Source organism: Podospora anserina, chromosome 7 (genome assembly GCF_000226545.1).
Source record: "Podospora anserina S mat+ genomic DNA chromosome 7, supercontig 1".
Lineage (NCBI taxonomy): Eukaryota > Fungi > Ascomycota > Sordariomycetes > Sordariales > Podosporaceae > Podospora > Podospora anserina.
In genome coordinates this window covers 856,448-872,153 of record NW_001914854.1, presented here as the reverse complement: position 1 = coordinate 872,153, position 15,706 = coordinate 856,448, and the positions used below count along the sequence as shown (strand labels likewise).

Here is a 15,706-nt window from a genome sequence, read left to right as displayed (position 1 = left end):
ATGTCGGCGCCCGATAGCCGACATGGCCCGCCATCAACACCGCTCCATGAGCGATCAAAATCAGAGAGCGCCACCAAGTCCGGTATCCGTCTCGTCCCATATACGCCGCCGAGAATCGATGGCGATGAGCGCGCGCCAAGCCAGCTCTCACTGCGCGACAATGCACCAAGCCGCAATTCCAACCGAAGCAGCGACCAGACCATCCGACTTGTTGGACACTCGAGGAGCAGGAGCAGCGGGCTTGCAGAGGTGACAAATGCGGGTGCCCCATTGGAGCGGGGGAGGAGTGAAAGGGTTTCAGGCATGAAACCCTTGGTCAGCCCCTCGGGGGTGGGCCAAGCGTCTGAAGATTCGCCCAACATCACGACATATCCTACATCGACTCGATCTTCCCGCGTAAGCGAGTCGCCATCCCCAGCTGGGTCGTCCCAAACTACCACCAGGTCCAGGTCCTCGTCAAGGGCCCCTTCCAGACGACGCACCATCATCATCACCAACCCTGACAAGACCTTCACCCTTGTCCGCAATGACCCAGAAGCAGAGTCCTCTGTCACGCCCAGTCCGCTCCCAGCACGCGACAGCCTTATTTCCCCTACCCTGTCATATGCGTCCAGATCGAGCACGCATGAACGGCCTTCGATCCTCTCGTGGGCCGAGAGTCGCTCAGAGACCCCCATGACGGGTGTAAGCACCTTCATCCCGGATCACACACCATCTGAGCCGCCCTCTCCTGCACTCTCATCTCCGGGCTCTTCAACCATACACTTAGCTGAAGATCCTAATCCTGCATCCTCTTCGTCCCCTTGGAACTACCGCATGGTCGGTGGCCTGCGAAAGGTAGCCCAGACGCCCGAGCCCCCCGCCATCAAGGAGCCTCTAGCAGACTCGCTGCCCTCCGACAGACCTCTCTCCCCACTGATTGAAGACCCTACCGGCAAGGAGGAAGAGGTGACACCCACCAAGCCGCCCAAGACTATCGTGTCGAAGACGTCTTTTACGTCTGCTGTGTCCGACCAAAGCATCGATACTGTCTCCGTGAGCACGAACTACAAGGTCTACGGTCCCGGCTCATCGCCTGCTCAAGAGTCCAACGACAGTCTCCTTTTCAACCGACCCGGCACCTCCAACTGGGAGGTCTTGGGTGAAGCCTCCCCGGCCCCTGCTTTCAAGAACAGCCCATTGGCATCCTCAGCCTCGTCGTCAACAGGGGAGAACGATAACTACGTCGTCCATGGTGAGGCGTCACCGTCGCCATCCGGATCTGTCATCGTCGTAGCCAAGAAGCCTCGTCCAAGCTATTCCCAGGAGAGCTTGCGAGTCGCGCCGCTCAGGCCAGCGAAGAAGAAGTCGTACGAAAACTTTGGATACTACAAGCAACGGTCTCGTGAGAACCTTCGCTCGCGCACTAATTCTGTCCACTCCTTGAAGAGCGTCGGTTCTGTTATTGGCAAGCCGGAGCCGGCGTTGTTGGTGCCTCCAGTTACCGTCAACCTTGGGCTGCTGTCCCCTCGGGCCGCGCGTGGAGGTGAATCGAGCAGTTCTTCGCAGCTACCCTCATGGTTGGCGCCACCAACCACAGGATCCTCCTCCAGGCCTGAGAGTTCCAACACACAAGGACCATCGGTTTCGATGATTACCGCGACTCCCCATCAATGGAGTTCACAGCTCTCCACCGTCCAGTCGGAAAGCGAAGTTGAAAGCAGCCCAATGCCTACCCGATCTGTTTCGCCATTATCCGAGTCCTCCGGCGGCCATCACCGTCGTCGCAGTAGCGCCGGATGGGTCAGCTCCATGCACAGTCGTCAGATGCCCAGTGTCTCCTCGTCCATCGCTGGCCAACTGGAAGAAGGCGCCAATACCAGCTCAGGGAGCGATTCTCTTCACCGACCGCAGCCGAGCTTGTCAAGAGCGAGTCCACAGATCCGCATGGTGCGTGATCAGGACGAGCACGGAGATGGAATTGCGGACCTGGAGCACAGACCCTCCAGGGCAGCGCTCTCGAGTTACTTTACCACCACCAACAGTTCCAGTAGAGGCCTTCACTCCAGCGGTAGCTCCCGTTCTCGTGGAAACAGCTTCACTTCCGAGGTTCCCGCCTGGGCCAAGGTCTACTATGGATCGGGCGAAAGACGCTGGCTCGGAAGGTCTCCTTCTTTCATGTCTATCTCGGAAAGCGGTAGCAGGCCGGGCAGCTCAAGATTCTACAACGACGGGGATTCACCCACCGACGAGCAGTTCCCACCTAATATCTACAGCCCCAGGAAACGCGCGAGAGAAGTCCCCGGCGACCATCCCTTTTTCGGACAATCGGAGATGGGTATCTCACAAGCACCTGCCCAAGACTATAACGTATTCAGAACATTGCGCCAGAAGACATCCAGCATCTGGTCCCCACATCTTCGTCAGGATCGACGCGCCAGCCGCTACAGCATGTGGGACCCACCCAGCATCAACTGGTCGGCCGATACCAGTTTGATGGGCAAGCGGAACATTCAGGTGGTGCTCTTCATCATTGGCTTCATCTTCCCATTCGCCTGGATGGCCGGAGCTCTCTTGCCACTGCCCCAGCGGTACTCTCTCGAAAAGGGAGAGAAGCAACCCGAATACCGTTACCAGCCCCAAGCTGGAGACGAGAGGAGATTTGAAGCTGTGCGGTGGTGGAGGAACCTGAACCGGATCATGTCGGTTGTCGGTCTTCTCATCATCGGCGCCATCATCGCCCTGGCCGTTGTTGGTGTTCAGCAAGGATGGGGACAAAACTCGCCATAGAAACTCATCACATTAATCACTCACTCACAATCATACACAAATATCACTATGCCCAACCCAGGGCCCCGACCACTACACAATCTTTACAAACCTACCACATACACTCGCACGTGCGCTGTACATCCATCCACTCACCTGGACTGGACCAACCTCGACCAAACACACGGTCACAACGATTCGGGCATTTTCTAGGCCCATCTCAATACATATACAAACATCTACCGGAACGAATTTCTACGACAGCTTCGACGACAGCACAAACACTTAATGCCTGACGGTTTCTTTTTTGACGTTGCAACCTCAAAATAGAGCATTGGGTTTTTTCTTTCTTTATCTTGACGGATTAATGAGATGCCTTTTTGGCAGCCCATTTCCTTTTTTTTTTTCGCAGCCAACGAATTTTCTTTTTCAAGATTTCGCTTCATATCTTTTTTCAAACGTGTCGTTACTATCATTTATTTATCATGTACATCCTCGTGCTACAGCACAGGTGGAAGAGCCAAGAGAAGACCGGGCGGGCGTTTTTGAACAACAACGAACAATCGGAGATACCCCGTCGTTTTTTTTGCCTTGTTTGCTTTTTTTTTTTTGGATTTCCAAATGCCATTATGGGAGTCGGGGCGAAAGGGATTATTTCTGGCGGTTGGAGAGCAAAGACGGGAAGTATACACATACTTTACACACAAAGCCTGTTTTTTCTTTCTTATCGTCTGTATTACCATCATCATTTGTTGGGGGAGAAAGTTATTTACAACGGCACCCTATACTTATTACTTAGTTTTTAAATCTTGTTTTCTGGTTAGCTACCTCCCTCCTTCCCCTCCCTTGGAAGATAGGGAGGAGGTGTTGGAAAGGGGGCGGCGGCGGGTTTGGCAGCTGGAGGAAAGGGGGAAGAAAGAAGCTGCGAAAGATTATGCGGTATTACGATAGTCATGTGCGAAACGTAATGCAAAAACATTTTTTATCAGGGTCATTTTTTTATCTGATGTGCTCTGGAAAGTGTCCAGTGATCGATGGAAAATCTCTCTACCCAACAAATATCTAGATTACGTGGTCGAGATTTTTGTTGTTTATATCGTGTCAATGGCAGTGGCCTGACTTGTGGGCTGTCTTCCTCGACATCGTCCACGAAAAACCTAGAACAGCCCAGCGACCGAGTGTGTGCGGTTTGTGACTATCATTCCCCATCTGCCAAAGGACTCAATGATCATTTGAAGACCTAGAATACTCTTGAACATACTTCATAACCCAGTTGACGTCTCTTCTAACCCATATATTCAACAGCAAAATCTCCCCTAACCATGTAGCCAGCAAAGGAATAGACAAAGCACAAAATCTACCCATTGACCCTGTCCCATCGCCATGCTTCAACAAATCACACAAAATGGATATATCAACCTCCGTCCTCCTTTCCTATCTACACACTCCTCCTTCCCCCAATATATTCCCCCCTTTCAAACCCCCCACCTACATCGCCTTCTTCATATCCTTCACCAAACTATTCTCCCTACTCCTCGCCCTCCTAACCTCAACCTCCCTCTTCACCTCCCTAACCATCTCATCCAGCTCCTCCTCCATATCCGCCGAAATCCCCATCACCGGCTCCCTGCTCGAGCTGAGACTGTCCGTGCTCGCCGTCCTCTTCAAATCCCCGCTCTTCTTATCAGTCACAACCCCCGCCTTGGCATTTCGCTGCTCCAGCGCCTTCTTCACAACCTTGACTCCGGGGGAAGCAAAGAAGCCCATCAAGACCAGTGTCCCAACCACGGCGTAGAAATACACCCTCGCCCAAACCGTAACCGAGCCCGAAAAGGACAGAATCAGAAACGGAGCGGCCGCGTACGAAAACGTGAGCTGGGTCGTGATCCAAGAGGCGAAATCGTAAAGCTTCTTGGAGGGAAGGGGCTGTTGAGTCTTGGGGTCGAGGAAGAAGGGGCGGAAGAAACGGCGGAGTTCTGCAGACAAAATAATTAGCTTGAGTTAATGAAACAAACAGGCGAAACAAGAAAACATACTCTTCGCAACAGTCTGAATAAAACTCGCCAGCACAAACGACAGATAATACCCAGGATAAAACCCATGCCAGAAAGCCGAAGTCGTAAAAGTAGCCAAACTAGCCCTAAACCCAGGCTTCTTCCCCCTAGGCGTGACCCGCAGGTAGACGTAGTTCCTCAACCACTGATTAGTATTGATGTTCCACGCCCCCAAGTACCCCCTCGTGTTCTGTGCAAACTCCACCTCCCAAGGGTCGATATTCCGGAGCCTCTCCCAAGACACTTTTCCAGTCTTGGGGTCGACACCCTTAAAACCCAGGCCAGCCAGAATGCAGGCGCCCTCTGTCATGGTCCAGACACCATAGTACTTGCAGCGCGCGGTGAAGCCAACCATGTGCAGCACCACCAGCCGGTGGAGGAACCCATACGTCACAAACTTATCCTCCAAAAGCACCTCGGGGTAGTAGTGGGCGGATAGCTTGAGGAACGAAAAGGTCCAGATCAAACCAAGGGCTAGCTTCTTCATGGCGGGAGTCCCACTGCGGGGGATTTTGCGCTTGCGACGGGTAGGCGGCTTCTTGGACGGATCAACATTGGCCGGCACCTCAAACATGGTAGTGTCAAGCCACCTGCGGTACTCAACAAAATCAAATGCGGGACCGATGAGCATGCTGGGGAAGAAGAAGACATAGCCCGCATAGTTGAGGAGACTAGGGAGCTCCACGAGGCGTCTGTCTTTCTGAAAGTCGGAGAGGTCGGTCTCGGGAAGAACGCCATCAGCCACGTTCCAGCAAAAGGCGCTGAGCTTCATGACCGCGACCATTTGGGCGCCCGTGATGTCGACTGAACGAGGGCTGTTGGCTTGCTGGCGCGCAATGTGGTTGACGCTCATGTGGCCCATCAAAAAAACGAAGCCGACCCATGGCATGTACGGCGAGCCCCGCAGGTATTTCGCGATGGCATATGTCCCGATCGCAGAGATCAAAATCGTCCGGAGGCCATCCCAGAGGTCGAACAGTCCGACGAGGTAGAATAACGAGATCGAAATCGAGAAGAGGTTTTTGAACTCGGGCCGCGCATCGGGAACTCTTTTTAGGAGGCCGGCGAGAGGATACGATAGGAGGAAGGAGAAGACGAGTTTTACTGTTCCGCACGACGTTAGCACCCAGAGCAATCATACGATTTTGCAGCTCAGAACTATTATAGAGAACAAACGTACACTCATCTGGGCCAGCGCCGATCTTGTCGGCTAACCAAACGAATGCTATAAGAGACAGACGACGTCAGCAAACCGACACCCACAACTCATCTGGAGGGGCGTCCATACGCGCGTTTATGAAGGGTATCATGGTGACCAGTGGTCCTGGTTTAACGAATGCGCAAAGGCGTAACGAAGGCGGCGGTCTCGAAGTAGTGTTATATCATCACGAGGTTGGTTTCGATCAGTGGGGGGACTGAAATGGTTGCTGAGGAAAATCACGGCAATGGCCGTTTGCTCTCGGATCGGCGAGTGGGTTTATGCGACAGGGACGTGGCAGGAAGGTAAATGACAACCAACTAGTGTTGAGGTTCAGATGACAAAGAAAATAAAGAGAGAGTTTCTTTGGTATACAATTTCATCCAAAGTGCTTGATTAACGATGCAGTGGCAGCCGTTTTTTTCATCGGATCGTTGAGGATGCCAACTACTGTCATGAACCGTTGGGGACTGATGGGGATTTTTGGTGGGTCCACTGCTGTGACATCACCAGACCACAGCCGCACCGCTGCGGCGCTCGCTTTTTGGCATGTGCTGAGCATCGCTCATTGGCTCCACTCTGGCGCCCCCTAAACCTATATCAAGATCTACCTATGGACATGTGGTGGAATGGTATGATATGATACATGTAAGGTGTACAACACCCACTGATAGTATTTTGACCTGGTGACAGGTCGTTAACACACCGCGGCTTCGCCTCGTTATGCGGTTTTCCGTGTCTCGGTTTTTGTTTTGGTTGGACCTTCAGAGGCAGAGGGGCGAGCGGGACTTTGGAGATGAGATTGTGTTGTAAGATCCAGATTGTAACCGTCATCATGTAGGCATGTCGATGCCTGGGAGTGAACCTGGCATGGAGCCTGATACCGAGTAAGTATCGTCTCCCACTGGCCGCCGTCTATACCGGAGCCCGTCCGTCTCAGTGTCAAGTTCTTGACGAGCCTCCTTGGCAATAGCACCGCCATGCGCTTTGTTTATTGATTGCTCAATATTGGCGATAATCTCATCACCCCCGCGCGTGTTTTTTTTCCGAGGCCACATGCTGGGAAGCTCAATCTCCTGGAACCTTGGCTCAACGCATCGCTCATCAAACCATCGATGAAGACGAGACTCAACCAGCTGTGCAATCTTGGGGACATCTTGCAACCTTGAACGACTTCCCAGAAGACTGCGAATCGAGAAATCCAGTCGGTAATCGTCGAGAAACGTGAAAGTCATTTTCGTAGGCGTGTTTTCCGAAGGGTTGCTTGGGTTAAATGAGATGGACAGTGTGCCGCTAAAACGAACAACCGACACAGCCAACGCCACGGGAAGAACTGCGCTCAGTCGCTTGGGGAAGTTGAGAAGGAGCTTTGTCTCGACAGCCAGAGTAATCATATCGCTGAGGTCGACATCCATCCTCGCCTGCAGACGAGCACCTTCCCTGGCAGCCTGTTTGGGATCAAACGCCTTGCCTGCTCCAAACTGGAGGCCATCCTCGTCCACCGGTATGATGCGGCAGTTGCTGAAAATCGGGAAATCCTCCCCCAGGCTCAACTCCGAAACCCGTATCTCGTCCACAAAATCTGGCCTCGAAGTCCCGTTGAGGGTCTTGCTCAGAGATGTGAGTATGGCGTCGTCATGCTGCGCATCACTGCGGAACTGCGCAATGGTCTGGGCAATCAAGACATTGAACCAGTCCAAACTTTCAGGTTGGTGGCTGTCCACCTTGTAGTAAGTCTTGTCAAGAATCGAGCCAATGGTCAGGGTCGGCGGATTCGATCGGAGAATGCTCGATTTCTTCTTGTTGAGGGCGGGTAGGGCTGGTGGTTGCGAACCCTGGCGTTGTGTGGCTGCGGACCGAAGACTAAGTAGAGATTTCTTGTGGGCAAGAGTTCGTGACCTTCGTTCGGTGGCTCGGATAGACGCCGTTTCTTCCGCCGATGGCGCTTCGCCAAAGATGAAGAACTTAATAAAGGCAGCAATCAGCAGCACTACTGACAGCTGCCCAAGGATGAGACCCTGGAGAAAAGATAATCTGAAAAAAGGACGATTGCCAGTCAGCCTCGGAAACAATTGACAGTAAGAAAACAGAATTGAAAAGTACTCACGAGGGCTCCGATCTTGTTGGGCAAACATCTTGTGCCATTTTGAACTCGAACGCTGCTCAAGAAATTCGAGAATGCGATGACGGCAGCTTTCAACTTGACAAGGCGCTGGAAAGATAGTGCTCTTATCTTATCGTAGCGTGTCACTAGCCCGCTGCGTGCCGACTGCAGGGGCCCAACAGCTGCGGCAGGCACCCCGGATTAGACACTCTTGGCGCCAACCACAGGGGAGCTCCAAGGAACACAGCTCACCTCTTTCAGGTTCAACCTTTAGGACCACTCTTATACACACTAATTCAGTATCACGACGTCGATGACCACTTGTTCTGCGATAATTCTACGATCCATTCTCAGGACTTTTGTTCGGAACACATAAAATCCACGCTCCCGTCGAACCGAATTCACCCAGGGTCAACTCCGAACCCCAGGAACGATGGACGTGGTGCAGGCCGTGACGGGCTACGTCACCAAGATGGTGTCAGCCGGCGACAGCACATCGGGGACGTCGCAATCGGCCAAGATGAAGATTCTACTGCTGGACAGGGAAACTATGGCTTTCATATCGACCGCCGTCACGCAATCAACGCTTCTCAACCATGAGGTGTACCTCACAGATCGCCTAGACAAGCCGAACCGGGAAAAGATGCGCCATCTACGTTGCCTGTGTTTCGTGAGACCAGACCCGGATTCCATAGGCCTTCTTATTGATGAGCTGAGGGAGCCTAAATACGGAGAATACCATCTTTTCTTCAGCAATATTGCCAAAAAGTCCACACTGGAACGTTTGGCCGAGGCCGACGATCACGAAGTTGTGAAGCTCGTTCAAGAGTATTTTCTGGACTATGTGATCATCAATCCCGACCTGTTCTCTCTCAACATGTCTCAGCCCCTGTACCGCCTATGGGGTGGGAACCCGGACACGTGGAATAGAGACTCTCTTCAACGTGCATCTGAAGGCCTCATTGCTGTCCTGCTATCGCTCAAGAAGAAGCCCCTCATCAGGTACCAGAAGTCTAGCCCCCTGGCTCAAAAATTGGCGTCAGAAGTGCGATATCACATCACTCAAGAGGACCAGCTCTTTGATTTCCGCAAGGTTGACACACCACCAATCCTTCTCATCCTAGACCGAAGAGAAGACCCCATCACCCCCTTGCTCATGCAGTGGACGTACCAGGCCATGGTACATCATCTTCTCGGTATTCACAACGGTCGTGTAGACCTAAGCAGTGTACCCGACATCCGTCCCGAGCTCAAAGAGATTGTTCTCTCTCAAGATCAAGACCCATTCTTCAAGAAGAATATGTATCTCAACTTTGGCGACTTGGGCAGTAACATCAAAGACTATGTTGAGCAATACCAATCGAAGACGAAGAACAACGCCGACATTGAGTCAATAGCCGATATGAAGCGTTTCATTGAAGAGTACCCCGAGTTCCGGAAACTCTCGGGAAATGTCAGCAAGCACGTCGCCCTCGTCTCTGAACTGAGCAGGCGAATAGGCGCAGAACATTTGATGGAAGTCAGCGAGTTGGAACAAAGCATAGCTTGTAACGACAACCATGGAGCTGATCTCAAGGTATGGTTCTTCCTTAAACATAGAAGCGCAGACTCTCTTGCTGACTTTCAATAGAATATACAAACACAAATTCAATCACCCACTCTTCTCCCTTCTTCCAAACTTACCCTGGTAGCTCTCTATGGCCTTCGTTACAGCAGGCACCCATCCAACGCTCTCCCGTTGCTCGTCGACCTCCTCATCACTGTTGGTGGAGTGTCTGTACGGGAAGCCTCCCTTGTAAACAAACTTCTTACCTACCACCAATCCCTCCACGCCTCGGCATCGGGAGCAGGCGGTATTACCGACTTGTTCGAGTCGACGGGTCTGTTCAGCGCAGCCAACTCACGATTCAAGGGCCTCAAGGGCGTTGAAAACGTTTACACCCAACACTCCCCTCTGCTGGAAACCACGCTGCAAAATTTGATGAAGGGGAAACTAAAAGAAGGGCAGTATCCTTTTGTGGAGGGCAGCCCAAGCGTGAAAGATAAGCCGCAGGATATCATTGTGTTTATCATTGGAGGAGCTACGTACGAAGAGGCGAAGATGGTGGCGGGTATCAATGCCAGCAGTCCTGGGGTCAGAGTCGTTTTGGGTGGTACGACGGTGCATAATGCGGCGACTTTCTTGGAGGAGGTCGAAGGGGCTGTGGATGGGTGGCCGGCGGATTCTCAGGGGACAAGAGCAGGGAGGAGATGAGCTTCCTATATTCCATTCGGGATTTTAGATATTTGATAATCAATGATAATCTGTTGAATCAGATCAAATTCTGTCACTTGTTGCTATGCATCACATGGCGATATGGTCCGTGCGCTATACTTGCCAGGATGTTTGAGCCGCAACTCCGAATTTGAAGCTTTGAGCAACGACTAAGTGAGATTGGATGAACTTTGAGGGTAGCAGAGGTTCGTCCAGTACAATTCTTCTCCAGTAACATTCAAAATGAATATCACTGTCAAATTGGGCCGTAGTGCCCCTCGATTGGCGCGCAAATTACCAAGAAACTCAAGAACCTTGTCAACAACACTCATCCATCATGATGTGAGCTCACCCACCAAGAAGTTCCGTTTTATGAAGTCACTCGCTAAGAAATTATCCTTCAAGAAGTCACCCCCAATCAAGTCGATCATCAAGGGGGATGCGTCCAAGCCAAAAATCATCTTCTCCGGGATCCAACCCACCGGCGTGCCACACCTAGGGAACTACCTCGGCGCGTTGAAGCAATGGAAGGACATGCAAGACAACGCCCGCGAGGCGGACAAGCTCTTCTTCTCAATCGTCGACCTGCACGCCCTCACCATCCCAGGCAACGCAGACAAGCTCCGCCAAAACAGGCGTGAGATGCTCACTTCCCTGCTTGCCATCGGCCTCAACCCAGAACGGAGCACCATTTTCTATCAGGGGAGTGTACCTCAGCATGCCGAGCTGCAATGGATCCTCAGTTGCACCGCTTCAACAGGCTATCTATCCCGTATGACACAGTGGAAGGTACATTTGCCTTATATACCCCTTTACCACCCCTCTCACTAACCCCCCTCCCAGTCCAAACTCTCCACCCTCACCTCCACCCCTCTTTCCTCCTCCTCCCCAGACCCAACAATCTCCTCCCCAGCCCTCAAACACGGCCTCTTCTCCTACCCAATCCTCCAAGCAGCCGACATCCTCCTCCACCGCTCAACCCACGTCCCCGTCGGCTCCGACCAAAAGCAACACCTCGAGTTCGCCCGAGAGTGCGTCACAAACTTCCACTCCGCCTGGTCCACCCACATCTTCCCCTCCCCCCAAACAATCTCCCTCGACTCCTCCTCCTCCCGCATCATGTCCCTCCAGGACCCCACCAAAAAAATGTCCAAGTCCGACCCCAACCCCAAGTCCAAAATCTTCATCAACGACGACGAGGCGACGATAAGGAAAAAGATCAACTCTGCACGGACGGATAGCATAAGTGCCACAGTGGGGGAGTACGATCCTGTCAACAGGCCGGGCGTGGCGAATCTGCTCGAGATCTTGGGCGGGTTCACGGGCAAGACGGGGGAAAAGGTGGCGGAGGAGTGCAAAGACGTTACGCTGGCGCAGCTGAAGATGCTGACAGCCGATGCTGTTGTTGCGGGGCTGGAGGAGGTGAGGGAGAGGTTCTTGTTGCTTGGGGAGGATACAGAGGTGAATAGGAAGCGGGTCAAGGAAACCGAGGAGGTAGGCACACAAAGCGCGAAAGAGAGCGCCGAGAGGACGATGGAGACGGTTAGGGAGGCGATTGGGCTTGATTAAGAGCCAGCAAATGGTAACGGAATGTGTATGATAGGGAAGGAAATGCTACATTGTGAATATTCACATCATTTGGAATAGACAAAATCAATCACACCCACCCAAGATTGCCATACACATTTCTGATATTCGTACAGTAAATACACAGCAGTACACCTAAGCCTAGACATACAATTCTTTCCCGTCTATATTTATTTTTTTCTACCTCCCACCGGGAATCTTTCTCCTCTCGTTCGCAAGGTACTCCTCCAAATCCTCCATAAAGGGCATCTTGTCGTGAGCACCCATATGCTTCCACTTGCTCTCGAGCAGTTTCTTTGTCTTCGGGAGACCATCGTCCATCTCCTGAGCCACATCTGAATACCAACGTCAGCATCTGTCAAACATATTCCGAACGCAAGAGGAAAAAAACATACCCAATCTGCTAAACTCCCACACATTCGCCTTCATACCAATCCCATAATACGCATACTTCTGCAAAAACGCCAACCAGTATTGCACCGTCTCCGGGTGCCCATCCTTGATCTGGATCAACCTCCTTAGGGTGATTCTCTCAAAGTTTTCCTGCGACTTTTTGTGCACGAAAGTAGACTTGGGGACGGTCCACCTCTCGGTGATCCTGGGAAGTGGCACGGGGCCAAAGGCAGGCAGGCCAATGTAGTACGCCGCACGGAGGGCAAAGTCACAAAAGAACTCGAGGTTGCGGAGGGAGTACGACCGGAGCTGGAGGTCGCATGTGGGGACGCCCCACTCGGCCTCGTGGCGGAGAGGCTCGAGGTAGAGGGCCTCAAGGGCGCGGGGCATGCGGGAGAGCTCGGTGGTACCGATGGGTTTGTCGTCACGGACGTAGAGAGAGGAAGGCTTGGGGGCGGCGGGCTTCTTGGCCTTCTTGGGCTTGGTGCTGTGTGGAGACAAGTGTCAGTCTTTGTGTGTCATGGTTGTCCAGCCTTCAACAGGATATCTTACCTCGTGGAAGCAACCGCCTTGGCCTCAGGGGCAACCGGAGCGGGAGTCTCAGCCGCGGGGGTGGCGGCGACAGCAGACTCGCCAGCCGCGGGGGTAGCAGGAGCCTCGGCCACTGGGGCAGCAGCAGGCTCAGGGATAGCAACTGGCTCAGCGGCAACAGGGGCCTTGGGTGCTGGTGTAGCAACAGGCTCAGGAGCAGCAACAGCAGCCTTAGCCGCGGCAGCCTTAACAGCGGCAACCTTAGCAGCGGCAGCCTCAGCGGCGGCAAGCTTCTCAGTGACAAAAGCAACTGGATCGACCTCCTCCGCGACTAGCACCTCCTCCTTGGCAACAACGGGAGCCTCTTCCTTAACGGCAGCCAAAGCCTCTTCCACGATGGGAACCTCCTCCTTGACGGCAGGTGGAACTTGTTCCTTAGCAGCTACTGGGGCCTCCTGCTTCGCAGCAACCGGAGTCTCCTCCTTGACCTCAGAAACAGCCTCAGCCTTCCGCGCAGCAGCAGCAGCTTCGGCCTCTGGCTCAGCCTGAGTCTCCACAACCTGGGGCTCAGCAGCAGCAACCGGCGCTTCCTCCTTAGCGACAACAGGTGTCTCAATCTCAGCAGCCTTGGTCTCCTCAGCCACAGGCGCAACAACCTCCTCGGCCTTAGGAGCAGCCGTCTCCTTGACCTCAACCTTCCGCGCCTCCTCCTTCGCAACAGGAACCTCCTCAACCTTGGGCACAGCAACCTCCTTCACCTCCTCCACTGGCACCTCCGTCTCGGCATCCTTCGCCACAGGCACATCAGCCGGGGCAACAACCGGAGTTTCTGGTACAACAGCAGCAGCAGCTTCAACCTCAGCAGCAGGGGCCTCAGCAACAGGAGGAACCTCAACAGTCTTTGTAACAGGAATATCCGCCGGCGCAACAACCGTCGGTTCTGGCGCAGTCTTCACAGCAGGGGTCTCGGGGGCAGGAGTGGCAGCAGCAGGTGTCGTCGGGGCGGCGGCGGCAGCGGGGGTGGTAGGTGAGGGCGTCTTGCTCGTCGTTGTCGCTGGTGGCTCTGGAGCTCTAGAAACAAAACTCGTCAACATATCTCCCCCCCAAAACAAAACCAATTGGCGCAAGCTCACTTCGTAGAATTTGTGCGGAGCTGTGTCGAGGCACGCGGGATGCCGACTTGTACCGGTCGACGCAGGGCGAAGGGCTGTCACATATCGCAACCACCACAAAGTCAGTTTGCTGTCCTCTCTCTTGTTCTGTAGCCGCCATCCAAGAATCATACCAGTCGCCCCTGCAATAAGGGCCGTAGTGGCCGTATTAACCGTGGCGGATACATCTCTGCGTGACCCTCGACTGACACCGGTTGGATGTTCGAACGCAACCAGCTCCCACTCCCGCGCTTCAGCCAATTTTTTGGAGCCGAATTGGCCCTCAGGGTTCAGGGTTTTTATCGATAAGAACAGCCCAGCAAATTATCTTGAATGTCATGAACTATGGTACTAGGCATCACCTGATGGTCACAAGGTTGGAATTTCAAGCACGGGATGAACAGAATAAATGATATTTCGACGTATTGAATTGAGGCCTCTTCAAGAGATCATAATGACCTGTATCAACCTGCTACGCCCTTCCCCTGACGGCTTGATGCAGACATTCTCAGTCCACATGTGATTGCTACAAACATTTCCAGTCTGCTCACAAATCTTCGAGCTACCGACCAGCTCCTCGGTACCATGGCGTCCTCTGTAGCGCAAGTCAAATCTCTGCTCCTGTCGCTTCGACTGCCACGGTGCCGGTCAACCCCAAGTAAATGCCCATTGTGGGCGAAGCCTTTTGTTGTTCTCATCTTGCAAGGTGCGTCGAAGGTGGATGGTCTGTTCACCAACTCGGCCACCACTTTGCCAGTAGCGCAATCATCAACGCTTCTTGCGGCCAGCAACCAGCTTCTTGTAGAAACCCTTCTTGCCCGACATCTTCTTCTCCTGGATCTCGTGGAACTTGCTCTTGTACTTGGCCGTGTTGGAGCTGGACAAGACCTCCTCCACAATCGTGCGCTTCCTCTCCTTGCGGGTCAAGCGTTGGTTGCTACCGTCCGTCGCGCCAGCAATGATGGTGCCAACCTGGCTGTAGGTAGGAACAAAATCCTTTCGGTTGTCCTTCTTGAAAAACTGCTTGCCATTCGCGATAACATCACGCATGCGCAATGCTTGAAGGTCGCGCTTGAGTCTGCCAGGCGTCAGTTACAACCATCCAAGTAGTTGACAAAGGTACATACTCTGTGGTCAACTCGGTGCGGGGCATGTTGAACCAGCCATCTCCCGCATTGTCCTTCTCTTCCTGCATTTTCAGTTAGCCAACCATTCGACGACGGCAACCTCCGAAAACATGAAAAGAAAATTATGATGTGTTCAATCAAAGTAACTATGATGTAAAGTAATCATTTTGGTGCCAGCTAGTAAGCCATGACGGCAACTTGACCAGCGTCATTTATATGGGATATATTTTTTTCATGGAACACTTGAGGGGAAATGGGAGGGCGACGAGTATACCTTCTTCTTCTTGTCCTGAGGAAGCGATGGGACGCGAACAGAGAGCTTCTCAGGCTTTGAGGAGTCCTTCTTCTCTTGGTTCTGAGACATCGCGGAGGTTGTGGTGATGGCGATGGCCTTGCTGCTTGTTGGTGCCGCGACGGCTACAGCTTTGTAGGTATTGTTAGCTGCAATTCGAGCTTCGGCCTCTGACAGAAGCCGATCAATGTCAGCTTCCGAAAGGCTGGCGATGGAAGCCATCATGTTGTTCGCGATATGCGCCAGTCCGTGAACTGGGGAAGTGAA

General features: G+C 53.0%; 8 protein-coding genes across 8 annotated transcripts; 4 read left to right on the top strand and 4 right to left on the bottom strand.

The window, feature by feature from the left end:
- On the top strand, window positions 1–2,769 carry PODANS_7_2290 (uncharacterized protein; the record flags this gene model as incomplete). Its single annotated transcript, XM_001907752.1, has 1 exon — window positions 1–2,769. The coding sequence occupies one exon, from the start codon at window positions 1–3 to the stop codon at window positions 2,767–2,769; it is 2,769 nt and encodes a 922-aa protein (XP_001907787.1).
- Window positions 2,770–3,115: 346 nt separating this feature from the next.
- On the top strand, window positions 3,116–3,547 carry PODANS_7_2300 (uncharacterized protein; the record flags this gene model as incomplete). Its single annotated transcript, XM_001907751.1, has 1 exon — window positions 3,116–3,547. The coding sequence occupies one exon, from the start codon at window positions 3,116–3,118 to the stop codon at window positions 3,545–3,547; it is 432 nt and encodes a 143-aa protein (XP_001907786.1).
- Window positions 3,548–4,236: 689 nt separating this feature from the next.
- PODANS_7_2310 (uncharacterized protein) lies at window positions 4,237–6,112 on the bottom strand (the record flags this gene model as incomplete). The annotated part of the gene is made up of 4 exons (XM_001907750.1): window positions 4,237–4,724; window positions 4,785–5,906; window positions 5,983–6,027; window positions 6,091–6,112. 4 exons carry the CDS (start codon window positions 6,110–6,112, stop codon window positions 4,237–4,239), a joined length of 1,677 nt encoding a protein of 558 aa, XP_001907785.1.
- A 721-nt stretch (window positions 6,113–6,833) lies between these two features.
- Window positions 6,834–8,145, bottom strand: PODANS_7_2350 (uncharacterized protein; the record flags this gene model as incomplete). The annotated part of the gene is made up of 2 exons (XM_001907749.1): window positions 6,834–8,034; window positions 8,108–8,145. The coding sequence occupies 2 exons, from the start codon at window positions 8,143–8,145 to the stop codon at window positions 6,834–6,836; spliced, it is 1,239 nt and encodes a 412-aa protein (XP_001907784.1).
- A 392-nt stretch (window positions 8,146–8,537) lies between these two features.
- On the top strand, window positions 8,538–10,358 carry PODANS_7_2360 (uncharacterized protein; the record flags this gene model as incomplete). Its single annotated transcript, XM_001907748.1, has 2 exons — window positions 8,538–9,685; window positions 9,818–10,358. 2 exons carry the CDS (start codon window positions 8,538–8,540, stop codon window positions 10,356–10,358), a joined length of 1,689 nt encoding a protein of 562 aa, XP_001907783.1.
- Window positions 10,359–10,601: 243 nt separating this feature from the next.
- Window positions 10,602–11,927, top strand: PODANS_7_2370 (uncharacterized protein; the record flags this gene model as incomplete). Its single annotated transcript, XM_001907747.1, has 3 exons — window positions 10,602–10,700; window positions 10,767–11,147; window positions 11,202–11,927. The coding sequence occupies 3 exons, from the start codon at window positions 10,602–10,604 to the stop codon at window positions 11,925–11,927; spliced, it is 1,206 nt and encodes a 401-aa protein (XP_001907782.1).
- Window positions 11,928–12,125: 198 nt separating this feature from the next.
- On the bottom strand, window positions 12,126–14,208 carry PODANS_7_2380 (uncharacterized protein; the record flags this gene model as incomplete). Its single annotated transcript, XM_001907746.1, has 5 exons — window positions 12,126–12,280; window positions 12,341–12,825; window positions 12,891–13,940; window positions 14,003–14,076; window positions 14,155–14,208. The coding sequence occupies 5 exons, from the start codon at window positions 14,206–14,208 to the stop codon at window positions 12,126–12,128; spliced, it is 1,818 nt and encodes a 605-aa protein (XP_001907781.1).
- A 580-nt stretch (window positions 14,209–14,788) lies between these two features.
- PODANS_7_2390 (uncharacterized protein) lies at window positions 14,789–15,661 on the bottom strand (the record flags this gene model as incomplete). Its single annotated transcript, XM_001907745.1, has 3 exons — window positions 14,789–15,098; window positions 15,148–15,209; window positions 15,422–15,661. The coding sequence occupies 3 exons, from the start codon at window positions 15,659–15,661 to the stop codon at window positions 14,789–14,791; spliced, it is 612 nt and encodes a 203-aa protein (XP_001907780.1).
- Window positions 15,662–15,706: the final 45 nt, after the last annotated feature.